The 19700-nt window shown below is 38.3% G+C and overlaps 2 protein-coding genes across 2 annotated transcripts; one reads left to right on the top strand and one right to left on the bottom strand.

Annotated features, from left to right (window-relative positions):
• The first annotated feature begins 14758 nt into the window (after positions 1–14758).
• On the top strand, positions 14759–15576 carry LOC140875950 (ferredoxin C 1, chloroplastic). The gene has a single exon (XM_073279783.1). It carries the CDS (start codon positions 14882–14884, stop codon positions 15308–15310), a length of 429 nt encoding a protein of 142 aa, XP_073135884.1. The 5' UTR covers positions 14759–14881; the 3' UTR covers positions 15311–15576.
• Positions 15577–16277: 701 nt separating this feature from the next.
• LOC140880094 (FRIGIDA-like protein 4a) lies at positions 16278–19295 on the bottom strand. The gene is made up of 3 exons (XM_073284202.1): positions 18302–19295; positions 17270–17445; positions 16278–16980 (listed from the first exon to the last, which is right to left on the bottom strand). The coding sequence occupies exons 1-3, from the start codon at positions 19212–19214 to the stop codon at positions 16495–16497; spliced, it is 1575 nt and encodes a 524-aa protein (XP_073140303.1). The 5' UTR covers positions 19215–19295; the 3' UTR covers positions 16278–16494.
• Positions 19296–19700: the final 405 nt, after the last annotated feature.

The raw sequence follows: 19700 nt of genomic DNA, 5'->3' as shown, positions 1-19700 counted from the left end.
CCGAAAACACATTTGGCGCCCCTTGACCTAGCTGTTGCTTGCGCAGATTTCATTGATACCCAACCTGACCTGTTTCATATAAGATTTGGAGGATTCATTCTACCAGATCGAACCCGTGGTAAAATTTCGACATCATCAGATATCATATGCCCCACGAGGTAGATCGAGTAAGTGAGCAAGTGAGCCTCGTATTAAATAATCATAAGTTTGATTTCTGCTATAAACATTTTTTTGGGATGATCTTTTCTAATATAATTTACTTGAATAGCGTTGTTTGCAGATTATTGCATTAAGCCTGATGATATGTCACATGTGTAAAAATAGATATACTAATTTGAGACGTTATTTTCCATCCAAAAATTTTATTAAGAAATGATTTAGTATCGAGAGAGATTTTAATTATAAGAATACAAAATTTAGTTAATTTCTGGGAGAGTGGACTTGTTTGCATTCCTAAAACACATTTGACTTACCTCAAAAAAAAAAAACACACACACACATATTTGCCTGGTGTATTGTGTCGTTACGTTGCTTATCGTGATTATTTTATTTTATTTCAATATAAACTTTATTTGGCATAAAATTTATTTTATTTAATTTCGATATGAACTTTGAATGGTGCATTGTGTTGTCGCTATATTTGTTATGGTGGTGAAACTTTCTCGTAATTCAAAAAATATATTCTAACAATCCAATTATATATACCATATTTTTCATTACATTTAATTTTCTCACCTATCATTTCAATTTTAAAAATTAATAATTTTCATTTCAAAATAAAAAAACTACTATTTTTTCAATTTTTTTGTAACACACACAAAACGGGTGTCATGATCTGCTAGTATATATAAAAGAAGATAGTCTAATATATATACAAACTGTAATAAAGCATAACGTGCATAAAATCACTCGTACCTAGTATCTATACTATCTATACTATTCTATAAAGGCTGAGTGTCTTCTATATATATATATATTAACTAATTTTTGATGTGTCATGACTTACCAAAAATCATATTTCAATTCTACCCTTTTTTGTCCACCTTTTGCTTAACTTCATTTTCCCACTAACATCTTCCATCTTTTTTTCAACCAATTTGTATCATTTTTGCTTTCATGATTATATAATTTCAAGTATATATCTCAATATCAATTTGATTTTATTAGCATATTAAATTTATATTATCTTCTCAATAATTAATTTTCAACTACTAATAATAATACATTATTTCATAAAAAAACTCATAAAATTAAATATTCATGTATTATTAGTTATCGATCGATATTCTGTTTGTTTTATAAGGAGATGGCAAACATTAGATTATGGGAAAGTTACAAAAACCATATTATGAAAGTTTATTAGTTTTACCTTTTGGTCATATCACGTTTTGCGATGAATAATGGAAAATTGTAATTTTATTGATATTTATTTATTTTTTTTTGTGATTTTTGTCTTTTATTTTATTTATTTTAATTTTAGTTCGTTATCTTAGTACTTATTTTTTTCACGATTTTGATCATTTTATCCAAGTGGCATTGATTTAGCGGGCTAATTGCATCCACACCCCCTGTGAAAAGTCTAAAAGAAATAAAACGCCTTAAGAAATATTAATAGGCTAATGCATCCCTCAGTATTTTAAAATGTAGCACATTTCACCCCTATGTTATACAAACTCGGGCACATTTATACCCTCTCATAGGGGTTTTTATGCTAATTTTTTTTAAAACATAGGGTCTAACATGCTTTTAATTTTACACAGGGGGTTTTATGTCTTTTAGACTTTTCACAGGGGGTGTGAATGCAATTAGCCCTTGATTTAGCATGCACTGACATAAGGTCGATGTAACACTTACATGTGTAGTACAACATTAAAACTCCTAATAAAAAAGCATATCTTCTAAAATTGAAAAACACGGGACTAAGACTCAATTTTGTCAATATAGATAACCAAAATTGCGAAAATGTAAACCATATGAGGCTAAAATTATAATTTTTGCTATAAAATATTATCATTTTTACTATTAATTTAATTTACGTGTAAGGTTGATATGAAATCGAATATTTTAATAATGTTTATTGACATATCAACAATATCTTTTCTCATTGTTAGCACTCTGGCCATAGAAGGACTAAAAGTTATAAAAAAAAAATTAGGACAAAATCTTATCATACTAATAAGAAATTTTTGACTAGTTATAGGACCAAAAGCTTAAAAAGACCAATTTAGTAGAGAGCTAAGCTCTCGCTTGAAAGCGGGTAATTCGATATCCCATATGTGGTAATTGGTATCAATGGTCAATATTTGACCAATTTTATCTGAGATCCATGTTTTTTTTTAAATATCATTCCCAGCATCGAAGCACCCTTCAAAGCATCTAATATCAAAATCCATATACCTGTATACATCTTAAAAGGTTTTGATTTGAGCATGATATATATATCCATATACTTGTGTATGTTATATCCATCGAGTAGACAATGTATCTGTTGTGTCTCAAACTAGATAATGAGATCGATTGATCAATAGGCTGCATATGTGTTTTCGTCTTAGGATTTGAGAAAAGCTCCCTAATGATGCATTTTTCTTGGCAACAAGGCTCAATATATAGATGTAGGGCTGACAAAAAATACCGAAATGTCGTCATACCGCATTTATCGTACCGAAAAAAAATCGAAAATATCGAAAATTTCGGTATCGGTAACGGTATAAGATTTTCGAATTTTCGGTATTTCGGTATACCGGAAAAAAATCGGTATACATGGTATCGGTATACCGATATATTTTTTTTTAAAAAAAACAGTATAAAAAATCGGTATACACGGTATCATACCGATATCGTACCGAATTTCGATATTCGGTACGGTATCGGTATTATGTCATACCGAAATTTCGGTCGGTATACCGAAATTTTCGGTACGGTATCGGTATCGGAGATTTCGGTATCGAAATTTCCGATACGGTATGCGGTATTCGGTACGGTATGCGGTATACCGTACCGAACCATCCCTATATAGATGAGAATCCTGTTAAAAGGCGTGAAACATGTAACTAGGGGTGGGTTTTCGGTATACCGTATAAAAAATATTGACATGAAAAAAAATTATACTGGTACCGATATCGAAATTCTTAAATGTATGTATGAAAAAATCAATATTGGTACCGTATAGATACCGAAAAAAAATTCAATATACCAAAAAAATGTCTATATTTTGAAAAAAGTTCGGTACGATATCCCGAAAAGTCGGTATTTTAACTCGGTATCTCAGCCCTACATGTAACTCATACCAACACATATTTCACAAATCATGCCATTAAGGCGCAAAAATAAGATTAAATAAGATTAATTTTAGGCGTCCATTATATACGTACAATTTCCAAAAAAGAAAAGAGTAGAGAATATAGTTTCTCCGCAAAAGACTCCAAAATACAAATAAACTATCTTTATGGACACATACATCAAGAAATCTAAAAAATCGATACAAGTGATGTTCACTAAAAAATAACAGAAGGTCAAAGAAATGAATTACATACACAAACTCACAAATCCATACACGACCCGATCTCATAAATCTAATGTGACCTTGCTCAAGAGCCAAGTTTCAGTTTTCAGCCAATCGAGTTCGACTCATTTATAATCCTATTAATTACACCTTAAAACATTAGATAATAGTAATTAAAAAAAATAAATCTACTTTAAAATCTTATATTATGGATTATAGCGAAGCGAACATGACGATAATAAAAATTGCGGAATAAAATAATCAACAAGAACACCAAAGATTTACGTGGTTCACCCAATATTGGCTACGTCCACGGAGCTGCTGCAAATCTTTATTAACAGAGAAATATTACAAGTGTATACAAAACAATATATCTCTCCACACCCAAGCCTCGAGTATTACCGAGAAAATATTTCTCTAGATCAGACAAGAGATCACCGAAAAAAAACAACTTTTTTTTTTCTTCTCTTTATTTTCTTCTCTAATGTCAATACAAAAGAGAAGAATGGGATACAATTAATGAAATAATGGAGCTCTATTTATAGGAGGTCTTCTCATTCAGTTTTGATAATCTTTCGATGTGGGATTTTAATATGGGCATCACCCTTAACAATTCTCCCACTTGAAGACTTGATTTCAATCATGGCTTCACACAGTCAATGCAGCAGCTCATGCCTCCTCGCTTATACTTGCAATCCAACTGAAGTCGAACATAACTTCAGTTTGTCAGTGGTCACCGCCTTTGTGAACATATCAGCTGGATTTTTACTTCTAGGAATCTTTTCAAGCATCAAGATTCCATCTTCCAAAACTGATCTGATGAAATGGTATCGAACCTGTATATGCTTCGTCCTAGCATGATAAACAGGTTTTTTTGCCAAATGAATAGCACTTTGACTGTCACAGTGTAATGTGCTATCCTCAAGCTTCTGACCCAATTTCTCAAGGAATGATCTCAACCAAATCATCTCTTTGCTCGCTTCCGTGACTGCAACATACTCAGCTTCAGTAGTCGAAAGTGCAACAATCTTTTGCAACTTGGACACCCAACTTACTGTCGTACCACCTAATGTGAACACATATCCAGTAGTACTCTTTCTGCCATCTAGGTCACAAACCATGTCGGCATCGACATATCCTTGTAAGTCCTGATTAGTCCTCCTGAAGCATAGAGATAAACCAGCAGTGCCTTTCAAGTATCTGAGAATCCACTTCTGTGAGACCCCGATTCTAATCATCTAATCAAGAGTTAGTCCTATCGATAATCAATCAAAGGCCAAAAGATAAGACATTAAATAAATAACAAAAAAAAAAAAAATTTTGATGAATAGTGCTGCGCTCGATCCTAGAAAATTCCAGGATCGAGCGCACCATAATCCTGAACTCACTGCCGAGAAAGATTCATGTGCCGCGCTCGATCCGGCAAAAATCCAGGATCGAGCGCACCATTTTCTGCAAGTCTCTGCCTCAATATTTTCAGGGGTTGCGGTCGATCCCAGCATTTCATAGGATCGAGCGCACCCCCCCTGCCCAGAAAAAAATACAAAACAGGGTATGCCTTTCCTTACAAACTCAATCCAACTCAATCTAACATGCTCAAATCCAAATCCAACAACATGTAATCAACATACAAAGGTAGTTCTAGAGTTATACAATCTCAAACTAATAGAACATGCATCAATCTAAGTTCCATAACCGATACAAAACGAATTCGAATAAAATCTACTTTCGATTACAATTCGACTTTTACAACAACAAGGCCTCACTCTATCAAATCTTCCACCTAGCCATGCGATCTCTGACTCGGTTCTGCCTCACCTGTTGCCAAGTACATATACAAACAAAGACAACATCCGGATAATCCGGTGAGAATATAATTCCCAGTAAAAGAGACAAACATGCATATCATAAAAACATCTCAAACGAAATGCATCAACTTCCAGATATTCAATTAACAACCATGCAATTTCAAAAGCATATATAAACTCAATTCAGATGCATAAATGCAATGCATGTCTTTAAATCTGGGATTATCAAGTCGGATAATCAAAAGAGTTGCTGCTTTTGCTTTTGGGATCCCGAGGACGAGATCACGTAAACAACTCACCGACTCTCCCGATCGAGGTGGTGCTACGTATCTCCATCCTCTAGACTTTGGTGCGACTATAAGGAGTATGCTAGCACTAGGTGAAACGGCTACACCCAGGCCACTCACAATATAATCCTCAAAACGTCTATCATAAAAGGGCCGTCCTGCCCGCTGCTCAAATCAAGGATTCTTAGCTCAATATGAATGCAATGCAAAACATAACTCAAATAACTCAAATAATCAAATAACATGCAAGTATGTGATTTTTCCGGAACACTCGAATCAAGTCGGATTCGAGTCACACGTTCCATTCCAGTCTAAGTCATCTTATACCTCTTTTCAACAACGTCGATGCTCCAAACCTGGAAACAACAACAATTTCTCAATCAAGATTCAATCAAACTATCTCAATCGATAATAAGAAATTGATACTATACCGGCTACAATCTCCAAGTTGCACAAAGCTGCAATCTCGCAACTCCACTAGCCTCAAATCAATCTGTACAAGAAGTAATAAGGCTCGAGATTAACATACAACTCAATCGAAGGCTTGAATCAAACAATTCAAACCGATAGACAATCCAAAACTCAAACCGGCGGCATAACGGTTGTATTCTGATCAAACCGAAAACGCAGACAGCATAATATCAATCCAATAGACTCAATTCAATCAACATTCAAACATTCAAACTCAAATCCAACACATATCCAAACTCACATTTTCGAATAATCTTCCAAAAATCATAACAATTCCGAACATCGCTCTATTTCAAAACAAACAGATAATAAACGATCAGAACTCTGTCAAGAACAACATACTAGCAACTCAATCGATTCTAACGACATCCCAAAACTAGAATGTATCTTATCGTAGAAAAACTTACGATAGAACGAAGCTCTCGCAGAAGTGATCGCTAATCTGCCTTCAGAAATAATTTTCAACGGACGGATCGAGCCAGGAGGAAATCTGGAAGCTTGAGGAAGCTTGGAGTCGGCTCTAATGGAGGGAGGAGGCGTTGGAAGGGATGAAAAATGGAGGAGAAAGAGTCAACCATGCTTAAATATCTATTTAAGTCCAAAATTGCATTTTAGTCCCTGGAAAAACCAAAATTTGCAAAGTAGCCCCTGATCAAAATCAAGTCGGCTCTTGAACTCTGGAATCTCCGATTATCTCAAATAAAGTTAATTAAGATAAAATCGGGGCGTTACAATTATCCCTCTCTAAGAAAAGATTTCGTCCTCGAAATCAAACATGGTTCCAACATGAACTGTGACTCTCAACTTACTCCTTCAAGTCCGTCAATAAAAGTCGACTCATTCTCGTCAGTATAATCCTCGTCTGCTCAATCACAATCAAATCGTCTCTGGTGTCAACTCAAGGCATAACATCTAAAGTTCAACTCGTCTAATCTGGTTGTCCGTCGTTCTGAGGATATCAACTGAACACAGATGTACTGGAATAACAAAACCTCTTCGGAGACTAATCCAGAACAACAGGTATAACAAAGATCTCTGTCTGAAATGACCAAATCCGGCAGTCAAAACAATCTGAAAAAATTCTGACAGAATATCCATCATTTGATCATGTCTGAGAACCAATTCGTAGGGAAAATAATAGCAGAAAAATAATCTTCAATCATACACGGATAGCAACTCACTCAAACAGATCACAGAAGTATTGCGACGAATTCCTCGAACGTAATCTCTATCCCATTTTGATTCGGCTCAAAAGCAAAATTTTTGATAGGCCTCCTATCTATTTCAAACTCTAATCAGAAGTGTAACAATCATCCATCAAAGAAAATACCGATAGTAGATAAAATAAGAACAGATCTTTTGGCTCAGAGTATCAGTTGCTGCATAAATTCCTCAGAAGAGATTTGCAGTCAGAATCTCATATTATCTAATCCTCTTCTCTGTCTCCAAATCAGTTTCGTCTGCGAAAACAAATACTCCAACTCATAAGATTATAACATATCACAAAAATTTCCTCATAAGACAATAGATAACGGATCTTCTGATCAATAAGATCGCTGCGAGCTCAAAGTCCAGATTCAAACATTGAGTCTCGAGCGTCTTCAGCTGTCTCGATGCTCAAGCAATTAAATGATTCTTGTGAACAATAGCATATCACAATCTCAATAAGAAGAAGTTCCTGACACTGAAGATCATCAGTCCAGAAGGAAGTAAAAATCCCTAAAGCGCTGATCAACAGAAGTTCCATCAATAACATACCACTGTTCGGCACAAAATCTGCTATACGATCCTCAAAAGCTCTGAATGATCAGTACAATTCTCATTCTAAAAATATAAGAATTCAACGATAAGAACAGTCCCGATCTCAAGTCGTTGCTGAAACTAACCTCATAACTCGGAGGAAATCCAGAAATCTCATCTGGAATATGTCAACAAACTCTCTAACCACTGGTTTATCAACCAATTCGGGCTAGATTATAATATCTACTACAAACAAAGAGAATTCCTCCGCACAATTCTAAAATAAACGGTTCATCTATAGAATAATATCAAAGAAATCCTTGAATCAAAATTCTCACCAGAGGAACAATTCAACGGATAATAAAATCCAAATCCGAAAGCCTAAGTACTATACTGCCTAGTTCAATCTTATTCCCAATCAAAATCCAGAGTTGCGACTAAAGAACCCAAAAGCTCAACAAGAAGGGAATTTATCATCTAGATTCCTCAAAAGAAATAAGGGAACTCACCAAAAATCCATCAGTCATAAGTGTAGTCCAGAGAATCCCATGTCTGATCGATCTCTACTAACCAGCTTTCACATCCTGCGGTATTCTCATTACTCTTCAGAGTCGGTGATTAAAACGACTGAAATCTCATCAATAATTCTTCAATCACTGCCGAATAGATATCCCTATGATCAGTCGCAGTATAACTCTATCCTGTCTGGATTCTATGCAGTTCGATTCCTGTTCAATATACGTCAAGAACATATATCTCATACTCAAGCGAGATAGGACACAATTACCTCGATCTTCCAACATTCGGTGTCCAAAAAAAAAAAACTCTTTCTCGAATAATTCAACCATCCCGAGAAAATTTGAATTCGAACCAGAAATCCAAGCAATTCATATCTCAAGTAAATCATGCTTTAGAATTTAATCACATAATCATGTAATTCAATTAATTCTCAATCAGTAAAGCATGCTCGCATGGTATTTAATAACTCAATTAAATAATTCAAACACATGCGAGAATTCAATTCATGCGGACTCGATCTACCCCGCTCACTCTAATTCAGTCCAAGAATCTTATCTCTCTGATACCACTTAATGTGAGACCCCGATTCTAATCATCTAATCAAGAGTTAGTCCTATCGATAATCAATCAAAGGCCAAAAGATAAGACATTAAATAAATAACAAAATTTTTTTTTTCTGATGAATAGTGCTGCGCTCGATCCTAGAAAATTCCAGGATCGAGCGCACCATAATCCTGAACTCACTGCCGAGAAAGATTCATGTGCCGCGCTCGATCCGGCAAAAATCCAGGATCGAGCGCACCATTTTCTGCAAGTCTCTGCCTCAATATTTTCAGGGGTTGCGCTCGATCCCAGCATTTCATAGGATCGAGCGCACCCCCCCTGCCCAGAAAAAAATACAAACCAGGGTATGCCTTTCCTTACAAACTCAATCCAACTCAATCTAACATGCTCAAATCCGTATCCAACAACATGTAATCAACATACAAAGGTAGTTCTAGAGTTATACAATCTCAAACTAATAGAACATGCATCAATCAAAGTTCCATAACCGATACAAAACGAATTCAAATAAAATCTACTTTCGATTACAATTCGACTTCTACAACAACAAGGCCTCACTCTATCAACTCTTCCACCTAGCCATGCGATCCCTGACTCGGTCCTGCCCCACCTGTTGCCAAGTACACATACAAACAAAGACAACAGCCGGATAATCCGGTGAGAATATAATTCCCAGTAAAATAGACAAACATGCATATCATAAAAACATCTCAAACGAAATGCATCAACTTCCAGATATTCAATTAACAACCATGCAATTCCAAAAGCATATATAAACTCAATTCAGATGCATAAATGCAATGCATGTCTTTAAATCTGGGATTATCAAGTCGGATAATCAAAAGAGTTGCTGCTTTTTCTTTTGGGATCCCGAGGACGAGATCACGTAAACAACTCACTGACTCTCCCGATCGAGGTGGTGCTACGTATCTCCATCCTCTAGATTTTGGTGCGACTATAAGGAGTATGCTAGCACTAGGTGAAACGGCTACACCCAGGCCACTCATAATATAATCCCCAAAACGTCTATCATAAAAGGGCCGTCCTGCCCGCTGCTCAAATCAAGGATTCTTAGCTCAATATGAATGCAATGCAAAACATAACTCAAATAACTCAAATAATCAAATAACATGCAAGTATGTGATTTTTCCGGAACACTCGAATCAAGTAGGATTCGAGTCACACGTTCCATTCCAGTCTAAGTCATCTTATACCTCTTTTCAACAACGTCGATGCTCCAAACCTGGAAACAACAACGATTCCTCAATCAAGATTCAATCAAACTATCTCAATCGATAATAAGAAATCGATACTATACCGGCTACAATCTCCAAGTTGCACAAAGCTGCAATCTCGCAACTCCACTAGCCTCAAATCAATCTGTACAAGAAGTAATAAGGCTCGAGATTAACATACAACTCAATCGAAGGCTTGACTCAAACAATTCGAACCGATAGACAATCCAAAACTCAAACCGGCGGCATAACGGTTGTATTCTGATCAAACCGGAAACGCAGACAGCATAATATCAATCCAATAGACTCAATTCAATCAACATTCAAACATTCAAACTCAAATCCAACACATATCCAAACTCACATTTTCGAATAATCTTCCAAAAATCATAACAATTCCGAACGTCGCTCTATTTCAAAACCGACAGATAATAAACGATCAGAACTCTGTCAAGAACAACATACTAGCAACTCAATCGATTCTAACGACATCCCAAAACTAGAATGTATCTGATCGTAGAAAAACTTACGATAGAACGAAGCTCTCGCAGAAGTGATCGCTAATCTGCCTTCAGAAATAATTTTCAACGGACGGATCGAGCTCGGGAGGAAATCTGGAAGCTTGAGGAAGCTTGGAGTCGGCTCTAATGGAGGGAGGAGGCGTTGGAAGGGATGAAAAATGGAGGAGAAAGAGTCAACCATGCTTAAATATCTATTTAAGTCCAAAATTGCATTTTAGTCCCTGGAAAAACCGAAATTTGCAAAGTAGCCCCTGATCAAAATCAAGTCGGCTCTTGAACTCTAGAATCTCCGATTATCTCAAATAAAGTCAATTAAGATAAAATCGGGGCGTTACAACTTCACTGCTTCCCAGTGTTTTTTTCCCGGATTGCTCATAAACCTACTCACAACTCCCACTACATGTGCTATGTCTGGTCTGGTGCACATCATTGCATACATGAGGCTTCCGATAGCAGAGGCATAAGGGATCTTATTCATATAAGCATGCTCCTGCTCCGTCGATGGTGATTGAGCTTTGGTTAGTTTAAAGTGACTAGCCAAAGGAGTACTCACAGCTTTAGCTTCATCCATGTTAAATCTGCTAAGCACCTTTTTCACGTACTCTGCCTGAGATAACTTCAAGACTCCGTTCACCCGATCTCTTGAGATCCTCATTCCAAGGATTTGCTTAGCACCACCCAAATCCTTCATTGCAAATTATTTTGATAATTCTCTCTTGAGCTTATCAATCTCCTTCAGACAAGATCCTGCTATCAATATGTCATCCACATATAGCAGTAGAATGATATAAGAACCATCAATCTTCTTCACATAACAACAATGATCCGCCTGGCAACTCTGGAAACCGTTGTTATTCATGAATCCATCAAACTTCTTGTACCACTGTCTTGGAGCTTGTTTGAGACCGTACAAGCTCTTCTGAAGTTTGCATACCATTTTCTCCTTCCCTCGTACTTCAAATCCCTGTGGCTGCTTCATATAAATTTCTTCATCCAAGTCACCATGAAGAAACGCCGTCTTTACATCCAACTGCTCCAAATGTAAGTCTTCCTTAGCCATTAGTCCAAGTACTATTCTGATAGTGGTTAACTTAACCACTGAAGAGAAAATCTCTATGTAATCAACTCCTTCTCTTTGTTGGAAGCCTTTTACAACAAGTCTTGCCTTGTATCGTTTGCTGCCATCAACTTCTTCTTTGATCTGGTACACCCACTTGTTGTGTAATGCCTTCTTGACTTTCGGAAGTTCCGTCAACTTCCACGTCTGATTGGATGACAGTGAATCCATCTCATCTTCCATGGCTAACTCTCACTTGGTTGAATCATCATTTTGCATCGCTTCATCAAAGGTCTCTGGTTCACCTTTATCTGTCAGCAAAATATAATGAAGTGCAGGGGAGTACTTATCAGGTGGTCTTATTGTTCTCGAAGATCTCCTCAGTTCAATCACCGGAGTTTGTGGATCAGTTTCTTGTGCAGTTTCTTCTTCCTGGTAACTATCCTTAGATTCATTCATAGGAATATCTATCAATGGCACTTCATTTGTCTTCTTAACTTCAGGACATTTATCTCCAGCTGGAATGTCTGATTTGTCGTTGTACAAAACTTGCTCATTGAAAATGACATCTCTGCTCCGAATGATCTTTCGATTTTGGTCATCCCAAACCGATAACCAAACTCATTATCTCCATAACCAATAAAGAAATATTTCTTTGATTTCGGATCAAGTTTCGTTCTGCTAGCTGAACCGATGTGAACATATGAGAGACAACCAAACACTTTCAAGAACGAAAGGTTTACTCCTTTGCCGCTCCAGACCTCCTCTGGTATTCTGCAATCAAGTGGTACCGAAGTTCCTTTGTTGATCAGATACGCTGCAGTGTTAACTGCATCAGCCCAGAATGATTTCGGTAGTCCAGCGTGCAATCTCATGCTCCTGGCTCGCTCATTCAGGGTCATGTTCATCCTCTCAGCTATACCATTTTGTTGAGGTGTACCAGGAATGGTTTTCTTCATCTTGATCCCGTTTTGTGCACAATACTTCTTGAACTCAAAATCTTCATATTCTCCTCCGTTATCAGACCGTAAACACTTCACCTTCAAGTTGGTCTCATTCTCCACCATGACTTTCCACTTCTTAAATGTTTCGTAAACATCAGATTTATTTTTCAAAAAATAAACCCAAACTTTCCTGCTCGAATCATCGATAAATGTGACATAATATCGTGAGCCACCAAGGGATGTCACAGGAGATGACCCCCACACGTCAGTATGAACCAACTCCAATTTTGATGCTTTTGGTTTCCTACCGCCTGTCAAAAAGCTCATTCTTTTCTGTTTTCCAAGAACACAACTTTCACACAGTTTGTGTTCGACAGTTTTATACTCCGGTAGCTTTCCTTTTGATATCAGCATCTTCATTCCCTTCTCACTCATATGTCCAAGTCTACAGTGTCATAGACTTGAGTTAGCTCCAGCATCCACAGCTGCTAACATTTCTCTGCAACTGGAAGTCATATAAAGAGTTCAAGTTTTTGTTCCTCGAGCAACAATCATGGCTCCTTTGCTCACTTTCCAAGAGTCATCACCAAAGGTCACTTTATGGCCTTTGTCATCAAGTTGTCCTACTGAGATCAGATTTCGGGTCAACTTTGGTACATGCCTCACTTTGTTGAGCTTCCAGATAGATCCGTTTGACATTTTCAAACTGACATCACCCATGCCAGCTATTTCCAAAGGTTTTCCATCAGCCAGAAAAACTTTTCCGTAATTACCAAGAGTGTAATTATTGAATAGCTCACGATCACCAGTGGTATGAAACGAAGCTCCCGAATCCATAACCCAAGAATCAACCGGGCTTTTCATGGATAGTACTAAGGCATCATGTACATTCTCAGTAACAACATTTGCATTATTCTTGGGTGATTTGCAGTCCTTTTTCATGTGACCAGTTTCACCACAGCTCCAGCACTTCAATTTCTTTTCAAATGTATTTTTGTCTTTTCTAGTCTTGATTTGGATCTGCCACGCCATCGGTTAAAAGCTTTTTCGCTACTCCTGCCCCTACTTCTGTTTTCGAGATTTAGGTCAGATCTCGATGATGTTGCTTCTCCCGAATCCAACCTGCGAACTTTTTCACCAAGGATTCGATCTCTGATATCATTAAATTGTAACTTTCCTTTTCTAGCAAAATTGCTAACCGCTGCCCGCATCGGCTCCCAAACATTTGGTAAAGACGCCAAAAGAATAAGTGCTCGAATCTCATCATCAAATTTGATTTCAACCGATGTTAGCTGGGAAACAATCGTGTTGAATTCATTTATGTGTGCCGCCACCGAAGCACTTTCCTCCATCTTCAAGTTGAATAACTTTTTCATGATGAACACTTTATTATTTGCTGATGGCTTCTCGTACATGTCCGACAAAATGGACATCATCTCCTCCGTAGTTTTTGCCTCCGCCACGTTGTATGTCACATTCTTTGTTAGGGTCAATCGTATTACCCCTAAGGCCCTAACACCTGTCGATCAAGGAGCTCCCACTCATCATCCTCCATCTTTTCTGGCTTCACCCCAAATAGAGGTTGATGTAGCTTCTTGCTATACAAATAATCTTTAATCTGTAACCGCCAGAACATGAAATTTATACTGTCGAACTTATTGATTCCAGGTCCCGATTCGTCATTTTCGGCCATCGCTTCTCCTGCCTTAATAAAATTTCAAAAAATCTTTTTTGATGTGAAAAATCAAACAAAGCTGCAACTACAGAGCATACTCAGAATTTTAAAAAAAATTTCACCAAGGCTCCTGAACACCATAACCGCTCTGATACCAATTGTTATGGATTATACCGAAGCGAACATGACGATAATAGAATGAGATACAATTACTGAAGTAAGGAAGCTCTATTTATAGGAGGTCTTCTCATTCAGTTTTGATAATCTTCCGGTGTGGGATTTTAATATGAGCCTCACCCTTAACATCTTGCTGGTATAACATATATATAATATAATGAAACAATAACTTTCTTTAAATTTTCGTCACAACTTGATGGATATTATTATTATATAGATATAAATTATACTTTACCACCTCTAATTTTGGAAATAAAATAAAATAAAATAAAAGTTTGTGTAAAAATTCAAAAAATTAATAATATGGAGCAAAAATTAGCCAGCCTTATCTTGTCCGTCTCCATACCACCATAGCTTCCACACACACACACAAAGAAAACAATGGCTTCACTCCCAGCTCTCCACTTACCCGCTACTCGCTCCTTCAAATTCTTTCCTCAAAAATCCCCAATTCTCCCCACATTTCCACCACCGAATCGCCGGTTCTCCGCCGTGGGAGCGTACAAAGTGCTGATCGAGCACGTCGGGGGGACGACGGAGCTGGAAGTGGAATCGGACGAGACGATCCTGTCCAAGGCGCTGGACAGTGGGCTTGATGTGCCGCACGACTGCAAGCTGGGGGTGTGCATGACTTGCCCGGCTCGGCTGCTGGGCGGATCGGTGGACCAGAGCGAGGGGATGCTCAGCGACGATGTGATCGACAGGGGCTACACTCTGATGTGCGTCGCATACCCTAAATCGGATTGCCATGTTAGGGTTATTCCCGAGGAGGAATTGTTGTCTCTGCAATTGGCCACTGCTAATGACTGAGGTTCACTACACTACACTACACTACACTACCTTTTTTTTTTCTTTTTTTTTTTTTTGTGCACATTACATTGTGGTGGAATACAAAGTGTCGTATACTTTATGGGAAATTTCATCCGATGTAGCATTTCGCGTTTCCACTAGTGTGTGTGATAGTCGTCGAAAGTGCCTCGATAAGTCGAGTTTTAATCACTTGTGGATCCTCTTTTGAGATGGATTCATTCTTGATATGTACAACTTATATTTTCTTAATTAGTGTTGAATTGAACGAGAATTGTTTACCTAAGTGGGGGGAAAGAAGATGGCATGACTTGAAATGGTAGATTTAGAGCTGAATCAATGACGAATTAATTGCAAGCCTAACACGATATCAATGCTTTCAGATTGAGTGAATAAGATAATATATCCTTTATATGCGTATGATCCGGATTCATATTTATAGTGAAAAGTAATTTTTTTTTTTATTAATAAGATCGATTCCGTTCCCCAATTTTGAACCATGATTCATGGTCTCACGTAAGTTCCTATACAAGGATAAAGATTTAGTAGCGAGTTGAGGCATATATAAGGTACATATCCAACATTGACTCAATACAGCAAATTCATGCTCTGCTTGATTGTCAACTCTTGGATTAAAAGCAAGCACAACATTTATCATTCTCCAAGCCCACATGATGGAGACCAAGGCAGATTTCCTGCAACTATGCTTCACACATCCTCTCTTTGCAAAACTCTAAATTTTTTGGTTAAAAATTGTCATGTCACAATAATATATACGAAATAGTTGTTAAGATAGCCGTCAAGGCAAAAGGCCACTATAGAGGACGGGGCTTATGATGTTTCACAAGAAGATAATTATTACCTGCCCCATGCCAAGAACGTCGAAAATACAAAATTTATGATCCTCGGACTCCGACACCCATCTATATTAGATTCACAAATATCCTACCGATTGATCAGAGAGTCCATGTTACGCATTTCTTAATACTTTTCACAACCTAGAACGACAAGTTTGCGACAATCAGAAAATACATGCTGCCCTTGTCAAGGTCAGTTGATTAAAGATCAACACACAGATGAAAGGCTACCATTAAAGGTTAGTGATTACAGAACATCAACATTAAAATGACATCAAGATTTTGTCATCATATATCAGCAGTCACCTTTTATGGCAAGAACCCCCCCAGTCAGTAGTAAGCTTGCTGGTAAGCAGGCGCCATTGCATTGCTGTACCCTCCATAAGCCTGGTAGTTTACCGGAGAAACGGGATATGATCCGATTATGGCGGGAGGAGGGGCAGTTTCTGGGGAGTAAGGATACTGGGGGCTCCGATTTCCGTGTGGGTACATGGTAAAAGTTGCAGGGTATGCTGGAACTGGAGATGGATACTGGGAGTGTGACGGGGAACGGATATATGTAGGAGGAGATGGGAAAGATGAAACATAGGCATTTGTCGAGCGGCCCGCCTTGGCTGGAGGCATGGGGCCTCCTGTGCTGGCTCGTGTTCTTTTGGCGGTTGGGCTTGCTGGTTTCTTCTTGTCGATCTTTGTTTTGTCCAATTGTTCGAGGCGCTTCTTGAGGCTTTCGGGTGGGAATTCAGCCTCGAGTTTGTATTCCTCTATGCACTTGAGAACTGCTCGAATCGACGATTGCTCTTTCTTTGCAGCTAGATGCTGTACACAGATAGTCGACAGAGGACAATAAGTAAAGAGATGAATAACAATCCGCATACCAACAAGAAACACAGGTACAAGGGGTCATTTTGGTCACAAAATGCGATAGATTAGAGACGACAGGAGAGACGAGACGAGAGGTGGAACCAGGCGGAGAAATACCTGATTCATGTTCCAGCCAAATATTTGAGGATAACTTACTTTGTAAATGATGTATACGGCAAAAGTAAGGATATCATTGCCTGACAAAACTCGATGAGCATGAGAAACATTAGAATCTAATGCGTACCGCAGCACGTCCGAAATTGCTGCCATCCTCCAGAAGTGATGTAGCAGCCTTTTTTGCATCCTTCAGGAAAGCTTTGAGCAGGGGGACAGGAGGGAATTTTCCGGTGAGTCCAACTTCATAAGAAAAATGAACAGCATCGACCTGCTGTCCCCTTCCAATCAATTCTTCAATCATATCTGCAGAAGAGTGAGCATAGATGCACTGAGACACTATGAAGTATTTCCTACATCAGCTAGATCCAAGCGTATGCCTAGGTGGAAGAAGCTTACAACTCTATATACGTGATATATGCAGTAAAGAAAATCTGGCTAACGATATAAAATGTTCTTAAACAAAATAATGTAACGAAGTAATATACGACATCTAATTATTTGAGAAAATCTGATCTGAAACAAATTAATTCGCATACTTGGGCTTATCTGTGGAGAAGACTATCAGAAAATTCATTCTAAAACTACTAAATCTCAAAGTTTGGAACCCATTTGTCATCAAACTATCACTAGCTAAAATTAGAAGTTACATCAATCTGCATGTATGTTAATCAAAATTAGGAAACTGGGTAGGGATCAAGTAATGTTCCTGTGCTAATCAAGCACAAAAAAAGAAGATCCACTACTGATGACAATGAACATTATATCTCTCCAAGCTAATCTGCTAAAAGAAGTTCCTTCACTAAACTGGCCACAAAATGGTGAGGAAACCAAGACCTCACTTGTCTCAAACAAAACCAAATATTTCAAACCAATAAAAAGGCAGATTATGATCTTGATATCTCTCACAACCGTATGCCGACTTCGAATTAACTTCATTTGACGTTAACAAATGAAACTTAAAGGTTCAAAACCAAGAAACCAGGCCAAGGTTTCTCTACTCGTACGAGAAGAAAGAGCATGCCAACAACAAAACTATAAGCAGCAACCTCTGATTCCTACCTCGGAAAACCAAAACTACATATGATCTTCAGAATCGTCACATTAATGACTAAGAAGATCATAAAAAAAAAAAAAAAAGGAAACAAAAGAATAAAATTACCGGGCATTTTATGAGCAAGACCAAGAGAGACTGCGAGCTTTGGCATCTGCTTTCTCCAAGCAGAGGCCACCACGAGCTTCCTGTACAAACCCAAATCTTCCTCCTTCACAATCCCAAAAGTCACCAAATGCTGCAAAAAAGTATGAACATCAGGAGTTTTTGTATTCTCAATTCCACCCCTCTCCTCCAAGCTCTTCTTCCATGTCTCTGCAATATTCTCAGCTTTCCCTTTGATGCTCGGCGTCACCAGCATCCTCTCCTTGCCTAACACAGGGTCCATCATCACAGGAATCAAAGACTCCAGCAACAACACACAAGCCCAACCCAAATCGTAGCTACTACTCGCCTCACGTTTATCCACAGGAAAAACCTCGGAAATCGCCTCAAGAACAAACTTGGGAGGATCGACACAGTCGGCCAGGGCCTTCGGCAGCTCGGATCTGAACACCTCCAATTCCTTCTTCCTTGCAGTCACGAAGCCCCAGCACTCCTTGGACGCCATCTTGCGGCAGAAAGTAATCAACTTAATCAGCACACCAGCTGAATTGTCCACCTCCGGCTCCTCCGTCGACCCGAATTCCTTATCCGTGCTGGGATCCTTCGACATCGCAGCAGAAACAGATAGCTTCGTCGCCCTTTCAAGCGATTCGTAGGCCATTGACATAGATTTAGATATGGAGGACTCACGATTGTCCAAAACCCGCATAGATACCTGCGTTTCGTTAGTCAAAGCTTGGAACTTGGCCTTCAAGGCTTCGGATTTCTTCATAATATCCTGCTCGAGTGAAGAGAAATGATCGGAAAGCTCCTTCCACAGAAGAGTGCAGCTGGTCATGAGCGAAGTCTGCCGCTGGAACTCATCGAAACTCGGCGGCGGCTGAGTTAACTCGCCTGGATCGGGTTGCGAACCCATTGCGAGAGAAGAATTGAGTCTGGAGACAATGAATCAGGAATCCGTAGAAAAGTAAACCCTAGAATTTTGTAGAGAGAGAGAAAGCGAAAGTGGTGGGGTGATATAAAGCTAAGCTAAGATGGGAGTGGGTGTACAAGATGATGACGTGGACGGATGATTCTCGGACACGTGTGACACTGTCGGGTGCAGATTTTGTCAAGTGCTCCAGGCTAACGTGAGCTGCGCTTCTGTTTGGTGCGCATTGTACCCATCACTTACCCCTACATTTTACCGCCCGCTGGCCACTAAACTGAATTGGAATCTATAATTGTAACGTCTTTTTTTTTTCTCTTTCTTTTTCCTACGTGGATTGGATTTATTGTATCTACGCAAATAAATTTGAATATCATCCAGTTTATATGTAAATCACTTAAATTGATCGGGAAAATGATAATTGATTGTTCAGCTCACAATCAACTTACGTACCAAATATAACATGCTTCGTGT

This window comes from Henckelia pumila, chromosome 1, assembly GCF_033568475.1.
Source record: "Henckelia pumila isolate YLH828 chromosome 1, ASM3356847v2, whole genome shotgun sequence".
NCBI classification, from domain to species: Eukaryota; Viridiplantae; Streptophyta; class Magnoliopsida; order Lamiales; family Gesneriaceae; genus Henckelia; species Henckelia pumila.
Note: the sequence above shows the minus strand (reverse complement) of the source record. Positions and strands in the feature narration are given on the sequence as shown.